The 15508-nt window shown below is 36.3% G+C and overlaps 1 protein-coding gene across 23 annotated transcripts in view; it reads left to right on the forward strand.

Annotated features, from left to right (window-relative positions):
- LRRFIP2 (LRR binding FLII interacting protein 2) overlaps nucleotides 1–15508 on the forward strand; it is a 102416-nt gene that overhangs the window by 37761 nt on the left and 49147 nt on the right. For 7 of the 23 annotated variants that reach the window (XM_019727639.2, XM_019727646.2, XM_019727648.2 and 4 more), the window contains 10 exons: nucleotides 3018–3074; nucleotides 3167–3211; nucleotides 5811–5879; nucleotides 8640–8681; nucleotides 10134–10199; nucleotides 11820–11894; nucleotides 13296–13346; nucleotides 13428–13472; nucleotides 14327–14374; nucleotides 14829–14885. The exons of 6 other annotated variants lie outside the window; for them this stretch is intronic. In XM_019727639.2, the coding sequence (XP_019583198.2) occupies nucleotides 3018–3074; nucleotides 3167–3211; nucleotides 5811–5879; nucleotides 8640–8681; nucleotides 10134–10199; nucleotides 11820–11894; nucleotides 13296–13346; nucleotides 13428–13472; nucleotides 14327–14374; nucleotides 14829–14885 (555 nt within the window). The remainder of the gene's footprint in view (nucleotides 1–3017; nucleotides 3075–3166; nucleotides 3212–5810; nucleotides 5880–8639; nucleotides 8682–10133; nucleotides 10200–11819; nucleotides 11895–13295; nucleotides 13347–13427; nucleotides 13473–14326; nucleotides 14375–14828; nucleotides 14886–15508) is intronic. 10 more of the 23 variants (XM_074312622.1, XM_074312621.1, XM_074312624.1 and 7 more) reach the window with 8 other exon arrangements.

Here is a 15508-nt window from a genome sequence, read left to right on the forward strand (position 1 = left end):
GGCTGTTGAGATGTGACTAGGGAAAGCAAGGGTACCAGGTCAGGCATGAAGCTGACTGAGTGCTCTGTATGCCAGCTCTGTGCTATGCGCCTGACATGTTTTCATTTCACCTTATAAAATAGGCACCACCAACTCCATTTTATAGATACGTTGATAAAGACTTACTTAGTCATTGGCAGAGCCAGAATTTGAAGCTATGAGAGAGTACCACCTCTGCTCATGGATTGGAAGGTGAAAGGGCCAACAAGAAAAGGGCCACCTCAGTCTTCTGGGCCTTCAAACAAATAGTCTTAGTTTAGCCAACGATTCTGTTTGTAAACTGGACATCTTAATCAGTAGCATGTTGATGACCCGAAAGAGTACATGTAATTTCTGCAGTTTCCTCATTTGAAACCAAGGGAATGGCTCCAGCCTCTACTGAAGTATTATTATTTGACCAAGAAGATGTCCAGGTATTCATGGGGCTTTTAAAAAATAAAACCACTTTATTCTCACTTCAAGTGAACTTTTAAAAACAGAGTATGTTTCATTTCCATTAATTTAAATGTATCAAAACATAATTTTTCCGAAAGCCCTTAACAAATATACATCCATCTTTTAAGGCATTGTCCTGTTTGTTTAGCCTTGGATTCTTTATCCTAATGAGTTCTCCCAGGACAATGAACATGTATTGTTTCCTGACTGTGGAAGAGAGCGATACTCTGCCTTGAAATTGGCACCTGAAAAACACAGTTTGCTGGATTTTTTTCTATTGGACCCTGGTACTGTTAATTCAAGAAAAGCCAATTGGCAATTTAGATACTACTCCAGAAATACTTGGGAAATGAAGCTCTTTGTTCTTCCAGACAAGGAGAAATCTCTGAGAAAACGAGAATACCTTGCTATTTTATTCATATTCTTTCTATGTATTCAGTGTAGATTTAGCTAGTGTAGGATGGAATCTCTATGGTTTACTTGTCTGGTGAGTCAAAAGATCTGAATGCTGGTCTCAGCTTCATAACTTTGTAGAGTCTTACTTAATCTTTTTGTGTTGCAATTTTATTTACTGTGCAGACTGAAGGAGCTCTCAGGACCCTTCTGGCTCTTAAACATGATTCTAGGGTTGGTGCAAGGGTCTTTTCTTTTATACGAGGTTTCCTTCTATTTCCCTCATATTTACCTCTATGCAAAAGTATTCAAGGTAGGGGGAGTAATTAAAAACTACCTAAATGCCTACCTTTTTAGATAAGAGTGCTGCTGTGTGGCAGACTCTTAGTAAAATATGTGTTTTGAGTCTTTTTGGTGTAATAAGAAGTTTCTTTGAGCTTGTTACTGTTTGTACAGTAGTCCATTAGCCATATGTGGGTACTTAGATTTAGATTTAAATGGATTCAAATTAAAAATTCAGCTCCTCAGTTGTACTTCTAGCATTTCAAGAGTTTAGTCTGTGTCCATGTTATAATAGGCATAATGAAAAGAAATATGAATTCATTTGTCTTTGCTGCATCTTTAATGGGATGTGCTCTTGAGAGGTAGGTTTTTAAGACGTGCCTTGTGTGGTAGTTGGAATGAAAAGAAAGGATAGACTAAAAGGTAGATTGAGCATTAAATCATGTATGTCACTCAAGTACCACAAATAATACTGGGAGGGGGCATGTAAAGTTAACCTGCCTTTGTAGCACAAGTCGCTTTCAACTAACTGAGCTAACTAGCCTAGAACTGGTTACCACTTAAGAAACTGTACCTACTGTGCTAGGTTAATGCACATGCCCCCAAAACTTTTGTGGTATCACCTGGTAGTCGAAGAAAGGGAAGAAATTTGCTTGGCTTCTTGCATATTGCATGTGTCTATTATATAACAATAATGTAAACCAGTGATGAATTCCTAATGATTAGAACACCTTATTGGATGTTGACTCATTGAATCATACCGGTACTTATAAGTAGACTTCTGAGCAGATTTGATCAAATGCATCTATGTACACAGCAGATGACAAACAGGAGTTTTGGGAATTATACTCAAAGGTCATGACCAAATAAGGCATTAAATGTGGTGTTTCAGTTGAAATGAATCATCAGGCATAACCACATCTATTTGTTCCACCTGTGTAATGATCATACTGTATGGCCATGGGGTGTTTGAGGTATTGATTCATTATTGTCATCAGTTGTGACCCCAGTTGGACCAATTGTGTGTAGATTCTTAGTCAGTGCAAATCACTTTAACACTTTGGACTTTGAGATTCTGAAAGATCAGAAGTTTCTTACTGTTTCAGTTGATTAGGTTCTAGAGACTAGTCATTTGATTTCACATGACTTAGGACTCAATGCTCTAGTGCTAATAGCTAAACGTGGAAAAGTTTAGAATTGCATTTAATTTAGTCATCTGTTAGGTTGTGGTCAGTTTTGTTTGCAGCCTTCATAAGGCATAACTCTTGAGATTACCAACTTTAAAATATTTATCCAATTTCTTCTAATTATCAGTAGTTTTTTCATATCAACAACACACAGTCGGGCTATTTCATTTAATTGTTCTTTTCCAGATAATGTAGTGAAAGAAAAAAAGAAATTCTTCGCAATGAACAGAAAATTATAACTGAAATCTTTTTAAAGCAATACACTGTCTCCTTAACACATCTGTGGTAAACATTTCTTCTTGCCTTGCATAAACTACCATTCACACACACACACACACACACACACACACACACAGATAAAAATCTACTTTGAGTGCCGAACTCAATTTCTGTGATGTATACTTGCTTATTTTTGTCTTGGTATACTGAGCTCTCTTTGTCATATATAGATTGCATTCTACAAATGGTCAGACATGCATATACTTGTTAAAATAAAAAACATTGCCAAGATTATTTCTACTTTTCTTTTCAACTGAAGCATGTGGCTGCCCCAAACCTGAGTTGTTCACACCTGCTTGCTGTGAGGAAGATTTGGCCGTGCTCTTAACTGACTGTTCTTCGGTTCTGATAGCCAGTCCTCTGTTCAGTGATTAACTCTCCATGTACTTTCTTCTTTCCCAGGAAGACTCGGATAGGGCTAAGTATTCCCACCGGTCCAGTCATCATCGTCTTTACCTGGTTTGTGATAACCTATAATAAACTTGCCTCTAATTCTTTTCCTCATTAACTTAAAGTAGTCACTCACAAATTTCTGTTTTTATTTTTATCAGGGAGTTGAGGATGCATTGCCCATGAGAAGTCTTGGCAGTCACAGGGTTAGTATTTTAAGTTGTTCACACCACAATAGCAAAGCTTATATGTATGTCTGAGCTTTCTGCAGCACCATTGCCTAAGCAATCTGACAGTGTTCATATATTCCTTTGCCTTTTTAAAAAAAAATAGAAAATATTGGCAAAGTCCTTTCATTGAAAAATGAAGCTTTCTCTCAAATTATTGCTGTAAGTAAATCAATTCTAAAATCATGAATATTTTCATCTATTATCATATGTGAATGTATTCTTTTTCTAGGACTTTTGATTTTGGAAAATGATCACAAAATAATAAGCTTGATTTTATAGACTAACATCAGCATGGCTCTTTCAGATTTTTTCCTTTTGTATTTTTTAAAATAACAAGTGGGATATATTTTGAGGCTTGAATGACTAATTATAGTTTTATCACATGGAAAAATTGAGCTACTGATTTGAAAAATTCCCTGCTTTTCATACTTATAGGCATAATCATGCTTCAACCTTTTGATTACGTTTTCTAGGTATGTCTCAGATTTTTAGCATACATTGTTGTAAATCAAGATAAATGAGAAGTTGCTCCTTAAAGGTTTGCATATTGTGTCAAGACACTAATCTCTCTCTGCTTAAAGAATTGTACTTTAAACTTTAAAGCAGTGCTTTTAATTTGCACATTGATAATAATATTGTGTATATACTCACATTCAGATTTTTCATCGATAAAATGATCTTTCATGTTAAGGTCTATATGTGTTAATTTCTCCACAAGTCTAGTTTTCTTTCCGTTTTGTATAATGTATTAAAATGCACTATAATGAATTGAGTATGTTCTGTTATACTAGTTACTGATGTGTCTGTATTCTTAAATAGTTCTTTACTCTGGTTATATTTCTTATTGGTAAATATAATCTGTCTTTTTAGAGTAAGTTAATAAACTAGTTTTTGAATCATAAATATTTTGGTTAATTACAAAAGTTTAGATTTATAAGAATATTGAGAAGCCTTTATAGAAACCTAATCAGCACCTTCAGAATGGTTTTACTGGAGAAAAACTTTAAGACAGTAGATTTGTCATGCTTCTCTCTGGAGATATATTTTTTTCTCTTTAAATACTTTGAAAAGAATCATACAGGGAGTTAGTCAACAAAAGCTTTGGAAGTTGAGTATCTTTGAGGGCTTTGAAAATAATCCCCTTTCCCCCCTCCCTTTTAAAAATGTATGGCTTTTTCCTTTGCTTCCCTTTATAATGTTCATAGTATGAAGTTTCACACCGTTATCATCATAAGCCAGTTGTTTGTAAATTTGTATGTGGCCTGAGGGGAACTTGATTATAGTATATCAGTTTAACCTATGGTAACACCATCCACGTTCTACCTAATTCAAGAATCTTTAAAACAAATCTGCAAACAACCAAAAAGGAAATTTTGTAAGTAAACTAGTGAACAATTGTTACACAGAGTGTCTATAAAGCAATGAGCTGATTTTCTTTTTATGGAAATTATATCATTAAGTACATTTAAGTTATGAGTAGAACTCTAACAGTATTTTATTTCATTGTGATAATTATGAAAATTTGTTACTATGGGAAAAAGAGTAAAGCTCCCAATATTTTTAAAAAAATCAGTGTGTAAATTTAAATATTAATAAAAACTTTACACTCTAGAGGATACTCTAGTACTTTTTGTATGGCACATTTTGTATCTAGCACATTTTAAATATTTAGACTTTCCTGGAAATAAGTCTGAAAGTTCACTAATGACATTGTTTAAAAGAAATATAATTGAGATTAGTTTTTCTTTTAACTAGATAATATTGGGAGTTCTAAGTTTTCATCAGATTCTTTACTTTTAAAAATAACTTTATCATCTACATTAAACTGAATATGTAGACATCTTTTGTTTTCTGTAAAAGTAAATGCGGTGGCCTAAAACACTGACCCAGATTTTATTGGGGTTTGCTGTGTAATTTGGGGGTTTTGGTATTTCTCTGCCAATTTATCTTTTAAAGTTTTATTTTTACTTTTGAGCTGTGCACTTAAGTCTAGTACTTTTGGGCCTCATATTTGATGTATGAATGTTAGCAGTACCTGGATGTGAAACAGATTTATTTATGATTTTATGCTGCATTCTTGGGACTTTGATCTTTCCTTTTGTCTAGTTAACTTTCAGGCACTACCTTCTTGCAAGGTAGCCTACTAGAAGCTGTTTGGGCTGGAAATGGCATCAATGCTTTAGACATTCTGCACAAAAATAAAAAGAGCAAAAATAGTTTAAGACTGAATAGTAAGTTTGGGGGAGGGAGGATTAAATCAAAGCCCTAAGTTTAGAATTGAAACAATTTGTTGTTTTAAAAAACAATCTACATAAAAAAATCTTACAAACGCTTGGTCACCGCTTTATATGCTGAAATACAAGAAGACTATAAGATAGACACCCAAAATTAGAAAATGAGGTGATCTTGAATCAGTGGATGCATTGCTATTTCTCACTGGTGGAGATTTTTACTGTAGTATATACTAGTTCCTGTTTTTATGTTAAAGGCCTATGTATAATTTTAGTGAATTCAGTTTTAATATGCTTGATATTTGTTTTGTCATTTACTGCTGCACTGTTTAATTCTGTTGAAGAACCCATCGAAGGACATAACTGGGACACATTGGAGCAGAGCCAGTACTCCCAAAAGGAAAGACATCATGGTGTGTAGTCCAGAAAAATGTGCAGTGTTAGTATTATGCATTCATTGTTGACTCTCAGAGTCCTGGGGGCTTAAGTCATGGATACATTCTAATAGAAATGGACACTTACCGAACTTTGTTTTTACAACCTGTTTGCTGTACTTTTGATTTTATTTCCAAATGAAAACCTTCAGGTGAATTTCTCTGAGAGTTAAAAAAATAATGTTTTAGCTGGAGCCCTTCATATTTTCAATTCTCCCTCCTTTGATGAATTATTATGTTTTTAAACAACATAAATACCAACTGTCACTTATTGGGGGGAGTTCTTTTTGTTTATCCAATTGTTCTAGTAGCAGTTGGGGTTATCCAAGTTATGGATTTCCCTACCAGGTAGATCAATAATCTTTTTAAACCACCTTAACTCCGCATTATATTTTGGAAAGGGAAAATTGGAATAGGTTCATTTCCTATGGCTTTGTAAAATGCCACTGGTGCTACAGAGAGGATGATAAGATATGACTGTTCTCCTCGATGAACTTGTCCGGTTGGGAGGATGGAATAGTTTATATGCTAGAATGTGGGGCCTGAGTAGTGCATGTTTTGGTTGTGGTATTTTTTTAAAAACAAAAAAGATAATTTTGTTAACTGATAGAAGAAGTGAATGAAATTTTTTTAGAGAAGGAACTTTATTTTCAGGAAAATGTCACTCATCGTACAGTGACATTTACCATTGCACATCATTTACCAAATGCATACCTTTAGACATTTTAGAAAATTTTGTATAAACAAGATTTATCTTTTTACACACATAGTAACACTCTGTATTGCTTGCCCTTTCTGTTAGTTTCAGGATAATATAAGAAAAGCATGCAAATGCAGACATTTTGCTCCAATACTTTTTGGTATTTATTACAATATCATTTTCACGGAATTGATACCAGTGGTAAAATTGTACCAGTTAGGCTTATACTATCGAAATATATATTGGGGGGTTTCTTCAATATCTTTTGTAAATGGTCATCTCATTGGGCATTAACAGAAGGCCTTTGTTCTGCTTGAACTCTTATTTTAATATTTTATTAGAAGTAGATTATATAATTTGGTTTTCTAGTGTATTTTAAGCTTTTTAAAATTGCAGCCTCTACACCAGGAAATACATTTTACACTGTGATCCAGTATACACGTGGAGATATGTGCCTGTGTTTATGTTTCCTAAGTATATAAAATACATTATTGAAACGAAGTTTCATGAAATAATATTTACTCTTACTGTGCCTGATACACTCTAATATTTTCTTTTCTATTTCATTTTTTGTTTTTAATGCTGGTTGAAATCATAAATTAATTTTATGAACTACTAATGAGTTTCAATGCAACCTGCACTTAAGAAACCATTACCTTAGGTGAGGTTTTGAATAGTGCTCCCCAAAATCCTAACTGGGTGTAAGAGTTGCAAAAGATATATTTACCAAACTACCTGAGGAACTTATTTATTGCTTTTATTTGTTTTATATATTGTTCTTCTGGGTAGGATTCCTTTCAAAATATAAGCTAGAATGCTTAGAAAACAAAGTTAGGAAACGGCAAGTCTAAGTAGTTACTATTTAATTCACTTTTTTGGATTTGAAATGTAGTGGTCCATGTATTACCTTATTATCTTATTTTCTTAAAGACCCTACATGAAATGTGATTTGCTGGTCTTATCATAAATTTTATATATTTTTCTTTTATATTTCATGACACACTTATGTATACTGTGCCTTCCGCACTGTGCTCTGACCAACTTTCTAGTTTTGTTCAGCTCTTTTAATAGGGAAGGTTCTTGAGGAGGGTTTTCAGGTGTGTGTCCACGAGCAACTCCAAGGGAATTCCTCCCATTTTGATGCTGCAGTTGTTTCTTGTAAGCTTGATTAGTTATGCGCTCTCACCTCATTGCCTGTTTCTGCCTTGCCTTTGCCATGTTCAAATGATGGGAAATGATGGTAGCAGTCAAAATAATAAAAAGTGAAACATCTTTGACTTCTTATTAATTCCTGCATTTAAAGACTTCCTTAGGGTGTTTTGTGCTAGTTTACTGAGACTGAATGTCGTGGGGGGCATCCGGCGGGGTCTCCGCCCCCGCTCCCCACAAGAGAACGCAGGGTATGGTGAGGCCAAAAAGCAACACCCGCGGAGCCATAGGTAGGGGAGTCATACCACTATATTCTTGCTGGCGGCACTATAGTCTCACTGGAGGCTGGATCCACACTGTCCGCAACCAGCCATCCTAACTGCAATCCGCGCTTGCCAGCCCAGCCACCATCTTCTTGCTAGCCCCCATTTTTCCTGCTAGCATAGCCACAGCAGTTATATTAGTGGCCAATGGCTCACTGGTTACAGCTGACCACCAGCTAGCCACAGCTGATGGCCATCCAATCACAGTTGATGGCCATTTACTACCTGAGCCAGCACCTGTCTATGTGAGGCCGAGAGCCTGGAAACTACTTTCTATGGCTCTGTCCCATCACTGAATCATCTCACCATCACTGATTATTAATTCTGTATTTGAAAGAGAACATGCAGTTTTACATATAGTTTAGCAATAACTTATGAGTATACTAGGGAAGAGTGGGGGGGAGAATATTCTTTAATTCACATAGACTAATAGCCTTTTTGTGTTTAATAATTTTGGGCTTTTAAAATAGTGCTAGATTTTTAATAACTTTGCAAATGTTACTTTTTCCTTCTTTATATTTCTGATTTTGGAAATACAACCAACCGTCATCTTTTTCTGAAATCCAGTATGATCCTCTCAAGGACAGATCGTCAAGACTTTCATCATTAGTACGTAGTGCATGACTGTGTTAAATGTAGTTTTACTTTATAAACAACTGATGATGCTAATCACAGGTTATGACTAACTTTCATAGGTTGGTTATGATGTTTGGGGGAAAACATGACTAACAAAGTAAAAACTGTTGGTTTGCAGTTGTGACATAATTAACATTTGAATAATTATTTCTTCTAGAGTTTTAGGATCAGATATAAATTATTTGCTTCTGTATTCAGGACTAAGATTGGTAGTAATATCTTTTCTTGAAATGATGAACCACCCCGCTGACACATTGCCCTGGAAGGCATGTTTCTAGCAGGTTTTTGATACATGCTGAACTATAGTAGCACCAGCTGTGTTTCATGTTAGGTATCACAGGTGTGAAGTTTCTAAACAGAAAACAGCCAGCAGTGACAGATGAAACACCAGTGTGTCCACTCATTTTTGCTTGGTTTGGTTTGTTTTTTATGGTATGTCATTTTTGTCAAGGAAGTTACGCTATAGCATGTTTTTCTTAGGTTTATATTATGTCAACAGTTGCCTGAGCTTCTTGACTATATAGATGTCTCTTACAATGTTCAGGGTAATATATGAAAGTAAAGATATGTATATTCAGGAAAAGGAAAAATGAGTTTATAATCATTGATTTGGGATCTAGCTGTGTGTACGCATATGTCAGTAGATCCGCCCAAAGCTGACTCCATAGGTAGGACACTTGTAGCTGCACCTCCTTATTTCAGGGGAGCAGTACATACCTAGATTGGATTTCTTGTCTACCAGTTGGTCAGTTTAGTAGTATTCTGCCCTTTATCCCATCATACACACTTGGCTCTGTACTCCTGGGAGAAGTTATGTATGGAGACAGTACGATCTTCAAAGGACGCACATGTAAGGTTATTGTCTAATACGCTGCTGCTACACGGGGCACCTTACCATCTTTGCTCTTTTCCTCCTGAGCAGGGCATGGTGTGGGACCGCTAACAGGCTATGCATGCCGTCTGGGGCAGTGCAATATCCTGTTCTTTGTTATCTCATCCTTGCTTTTGTTGACCCAAAGGGTTGCTTTTAGGCCTTTAGATAAGGAAGACTGTAGAAAGAGGTGGATTTTCTTGTCCACCCATACCTTTATAAAGAAGATAAAGGGACTCAAATGAGGTGTGGGGTGAAGTTCCCCACAAATGTCCTGCTGAGCTGAGTTCTGATTAAGTTTTTTTTTTCTTTTTAGCTGGCTAGACACTGAGCTGGAAGGCACAGGAGTAGGCGAGGAGAAATACAGATGTGTAGAGAAGCATCATGTCTTAGCTGGTGAAGTGCAATGAATCATTTACTGACAGATGGGATATAGGTTGCATGTAGACTGCTCTGTGTCTCATGGATCTTTTATGTATAATTTTATTAAATTATTCTTACACTTCACTATACAATCATTAATCTTCAAATTAACTTCAAATATTTACTTCCAGAATCATTCTTACAGTCACTCTTATGGAATGAAGAAGAGATCATCTGGTTCTCGTAAAGACCCACTGGTTAGTTTTGTTGTGTCTCATAGCACAGTATCTTGTGCTGCTGTCAAATTCACTGATTACTGTTAGGGAACTTAAGAATTATGACTGCTTTGGTGTGCTCCTAAGGCATTATTGAAATTTGATAATATACCAAAACATGATTTATCAGAATGTATTTTACAATAATTTTGTTTTCATTTATAAGGTTCAATATTAATATATACTCACCCAGGGGCTAGAGTTAGGAAAGTGTCATAAGAAGTTCATTAACAATGTATTTTCATTTATGAACTGTCCTTTTGTATATACATACCTCAAGAATAGGTTTAGTGAGATAATTATCTTTATTTTAGAAATTAAAATCGAGTTAGTTGTGGTATTATAGGTAGTACCAAACTCACAAATAGTTTTCATTCTGATGGTTTGTTAATAGGTCGCATTTTGGGAACTTGGAATGAATTATCTGGTAGAAACATTAAGGTATGCAGTGGCAGCGTTCCCGTGCTGTCTTGCAGAAAACTCTTTAACTTATAATGTAATTACACTGCGGAATTAATACCTAGTGCTTTTCAATCTAGCCACCTTGCTAAACAACATTTCTATGGGGGAAAATGTGTGCAGAACGCTCATTTGGGGTACCAGGGACACCTCTTTCCTGTTAGTCTACCACCATACTGGCAGAAGAAGTGCAGTCCCGAGCTCCCTGCTAATTCAGGGTTCTCATGGTAGGTCTCTGACCATTGCTGGGGTGGAAAGGGTTAGGAGACTTTGGCTGGTAGAGGAGAAGGGAGGAGAGAATATAATGGAGAAGACGTTAGTGAGAAGCCCTGGAGGGTCTACTCTTGGGAGCTCTGGGGAGAGGTGAGCCATGGTGCCTCCCTGAGGGAGTTGTGCAGAAAGGCAGGGTCAGGAGTGGCAGGGGTGGGCTAGGAGCAGGGTGTCCCTGCTACAGTGTCAGCAGTGGGGAAGGAGTCTTTCAGTCAGGGATTGCCTAAATTTCCTTAGCCTTGAATAAAAAAGATGGCTGGAGACGTTAGGAAGGAAATCCCCTCCTTTCCCTCCGCCCAAGTAATCACAGTATATAAAAGTATTGTTTTGTGAGTGTATTGAAAATGAACTGCCGTAGATGTTTTAGACCAAACCATATTTAGTGTGTTCTCACTTTCTCTCTCTTTGGTAATTTTATTTGATCAGTGTATTTTGACAAATAATGGGGCTTGGAGAAGTTTGGAAAAAATGACTGTTTAATAATATCTGTGGCATTGCCAAATGGATTATAAAAGTATAAAAGTGGTAATTATTCAGTTGTCCTGGATTTTTCAAGGACGTTCCTAAGTATGACATTAGAATAAATCACTTATTATTTCTAGCCCATTTTGCCTGAGGGTTTATACTTTGTTTTTAAAGTAAAAAAAAAATAATAATAAATGAAAAATTAGTAATTGGTTTGAAAACAGTTAACCTTAAAAATTAATCTTTTTTGAGAAACTGAAATTATTATTTTGACTTCTGGTCAATATGATTCAATACTTCAAAGTCTTTGTTTTGTTCAGAAAGGGGTTTGACACATTTTGTCTTTGTGTTCTGTTAGTTTAACAACATTTAACCTAAGAAAAATGTGTTTAATTTTGCTTTTTACAGAGTGGCCTCTACTTTGACCAGAGAAACTATAGCAGTCTTATTCATAGCAAACCCACCTCTGCCTACTATACTCGGGTTTGTCTCAAGCTTTTTGGCTTCGTGTGTTTTATCCAACTTTAACAGATTTCTAATCTCCTTTTTTGCATTTTGAGTAGTTAGAACTAATCTTGACTGGCGGTATACACTATACTACTAGTTTGCGGTAATTGAATTCATACAGTCTGCATATGTGTAAGTTTAAACAGTGAGAATTATTGAATCACCATGTTTGTAAATGAGTACTATTTTTTCAAGTTTTTCTAATGATAAATATTTAATATACAAAAATTCAAAACATTGAATTAACATCTAATTCAATGAATCATTAACATCTAATGATAAATATTTAATATACAAATATTCAAAACATTGCATGGTAACCACCCAGCACCTACCACTCAGATTCTACAATTAACATTTTACTGTATTTCCTTTATAATATGATTATGTCTGTCGGTCCCTCTATCCATCCATCAATCCATCTTTTTTGGGGGGATGCATATCAGAATAAGTTGTGGGCATTGGTACATGTCATGTGGATGCCCTTTTAATAAAAACTTACATGTGAAAATTCAAACTATAAGTAGGCTGAGAATAATGTAATTACTTGTTCAGTGTTCGAACCCTTGTTTTTTCCTGAGGCATTTGGCACATCTTACATCTCAAACACATTAAATAGATGGCACACAGTACATTTAAAATAATTCAGTTGTCAAAACCTGCACACACAATTTAGGTGCTCCTATAGTCCATGTCTGATTAGGCTTGATTAAAAGGAACTGTGTCTTTAAATGATGTCAGGAAAAGAAAGATTTCATTCCTTTCTTAAAAATGCCATGCCTTGGTGGTGCATGGGTTCACTGACCAGTACAATTTATTTGATTAAACTAAGGCACTTTGTCCATGGCTTGTTTGGAAATACAGGTTGTTTTTCCCTAATCTTTTCCAAATCTTGGAAAAGAGTGTTTAGAGCAGTAACTCAGAGCTCGTTTACCTGGTTCCCCACTAATCAGGCTAATGCCCTTTGGAGTCTCTCGTGGGATCATTGAAAATATCACGGGAGCTGCTGGTGACGGGACGTGGCCATGGTTTGCCAGACTCTCCGCACCATGGTCCTCTTTTCCTGACTGTGTTCTGTGGTTGCTATCTCGTCTCTTGACGTTAATGTTCAAAGACCAATAGGACTTAAACACAGAACTGTTCCAAGTGGTTTTCTTTCTTATCACTGAAAATTGGTATTTAAAAAAAAAATTCTAATGATTAAGTTTTTCTTCACTTTATATGTTACTTAAGTACCTTAAGCACTCAGGAATTACTAATGAATTATGGAGTATAAAATAAACATAAGTCTTCTGGTCTCATGATGGTGAGACCAATTCACATTCATACTCTTTCTGTGGCTTAATTATTTTGTTTTGTTTTGTTTTTGTTTCTTAGCAGTCTTCTTCCCTGTACAGTGACCCTCTGGCAACATCTAAGAGTAACAGGGTTAGTACTTTCTGAGGAGTCTGTTGCCTTCTAAGCTACCCATTGCTTTCCTTTGTGTTAAATCATGCGCTTTTTTCATAGGCCTCCCTTACAGCAAGTTCTGGTCTGCTGAGAAGTACCAGTCTGGTTTGTAGTTTCTTCTTCCAACGTGTGTACTCCTGGTGGGGTCCCTGTCGTGGTGCTGGCTCTGGCTTGACAACTTTCCTCCAAATGATCTAGGATACGTGGCTTTAACCCTATGTATACTGCAGGATGTGCTGCTTGTGCTTAAAATACAAAACTTAAGGGGAGTGAAAAGAAGTGAATTCTCTTCCTGGTGGTAGATATGGCTGGCTGTTGGTCTGTTGGTAGGCCCTTGCTTAGAGCGGGTGTCCTATAGAGAAGATTGATGTGCATGGGTCCCGCTATACTTGCATACTTTTGTGAGATGGCTGCCCGTGCTTGGGATGTTATATTTTTCTTTGGGAGAGCTGTGGCCTTGGCCACATTAATAGTAATAAAGCAAGCTGACTAGAAAGCAAAACAATAGCTCTTTGCAATGTGCAAGTTAAGAGTTGGTTGCTTTCAAGCTGTTTGTGTGTTGTGGTCTGTTTGAGTGGACTGGGCTCTGAGGCTTTGTAACTTAATTTTACCCTGACAGTGGGCAAAATGCTGTGTACTTCACTTACCTGTTCTGCTATATTTTTTCTTTTGAGAAAAAATTAATAAATGTTAGTTTCCTGGTTTCATAATGTGATGAGTAAAGGAAGTACTATAACCAACATGCTTTTTAAATGAAGTGTGAGCTTGAAGTTTTAATGAAACTGATGTAGGAATGTATGCATATAAATGAGTGTTGCCACCTTTAGAGTCTTCACCTTGGCAGGATGTACACTTACACCATTCTTCAAAACTTTTGGAACTGACTACTGCAAAGAAGTTATGATACTCAAAATGACTGTGATGCTGAGTAGATAAATGGTATTTCCTTTGTTCTTTAGGTATCATTGTATGATGGTGGATTATATAACCCTTATGGTTCTCGAACTGTAAGTCTGACCAGGTGGAGGTGGTGAGGAGGGTGATGTGTAGGTTGGCACAGTTTACATAGAAAGAAAAAGTCATTTAATCTGACCTATAATTACTTTCCAAGCTGTGATCCATCAGCTAGCCAGTTGTGACTCACCCAAACTGTGAGAAAGTGCATGCTGGAAATCGTGGCTTAAAGTACGAGGGGATTTAAATAGAGAAACCTCTGGTTCATTAGTTCCTCAGCAAGAGGGTGAGAGAGAGTAGACCTTCTCAGGGCATCTGCCCCTCTCCCTCCTGCCCTGGGCTGCTGGATTTTGAGAGTGGGAGTGTGGTGGAATCCTAGGCCAGGAGTAACACCTCCCTTCACCCTGGGGGGCCAGGGGCGAATTAGGTCCATGGCCACTTACATATTCCCAGCCGGACAAGGAGCTGATCATTATTGTAAAACCTTTCTTCTTGGAACCTTTATAGCCATCTGAATACAGTTATTACTCATCAAGAGCAAGTTCAGGCCGAAGCAGTCCTGTGGTGAGCAGCCTAGTGTCTTTGCATGCTTTATGGACACTTTTGGTTGTTTCATTAATCTGTACTCACAGTTTAGAATATTGAGAATATGGTGTGTTTTACTCTCTTGTGCATGGATTACTGTTTTCCTTAAGTACACAAACTCAAGTACTAATTTGTCCTAAATTGGTGGTTTCTGTATGAATGGGAGTTAGCATGTAATTTCCTAAATGAGCCTAGAACTAGTGTCATTAGAATTTTTAAAAACTATATTGTCATTGATGTGGAACTTCTTGTCTCTTCAGCCGTCATAATTCAGTGTATGAGTTGGCTACCCTCTGTTTTTCCTTGCCGTCTTTGTTTCCTTCTTCCATTTCACTTGCTTGGAAGAAGAAATAAAACCAGTCAACTTCTAAAAGTTGTTACATAAAAGACAAAACTGGGATAATTCTAATCACTTAATCGTTCTGGAGTATTAATTTTTTTAATTTATAAAAGTAATATTAGCTTAAGGAAAGTCCAAAGTAAAAGTCTTCTGACCTTTTCCATCTGTTTCCATTTCTCAAATGCAACCTCTGTACTTAATACATTTTTTCAGATACTTTTATGTACATATGAACAGTATGTATATGGATTCATACATACTG

This window comes from Rhinolophus sinicus, linkage group LG10 (genome assembly GCF_036562045.2).
Source record: "Rhinolophus sinicus isolate RSC01 linkage group LG10, ASM3656204v1, whole genome shotgun sequence".
Taxonomy (NCBI): Eukaryota; Metazoa; Chordata; class Mammalia; order Chiroptera; family Rhinolophidae; genus Rhinolophus; species Rhinolophus sinicus.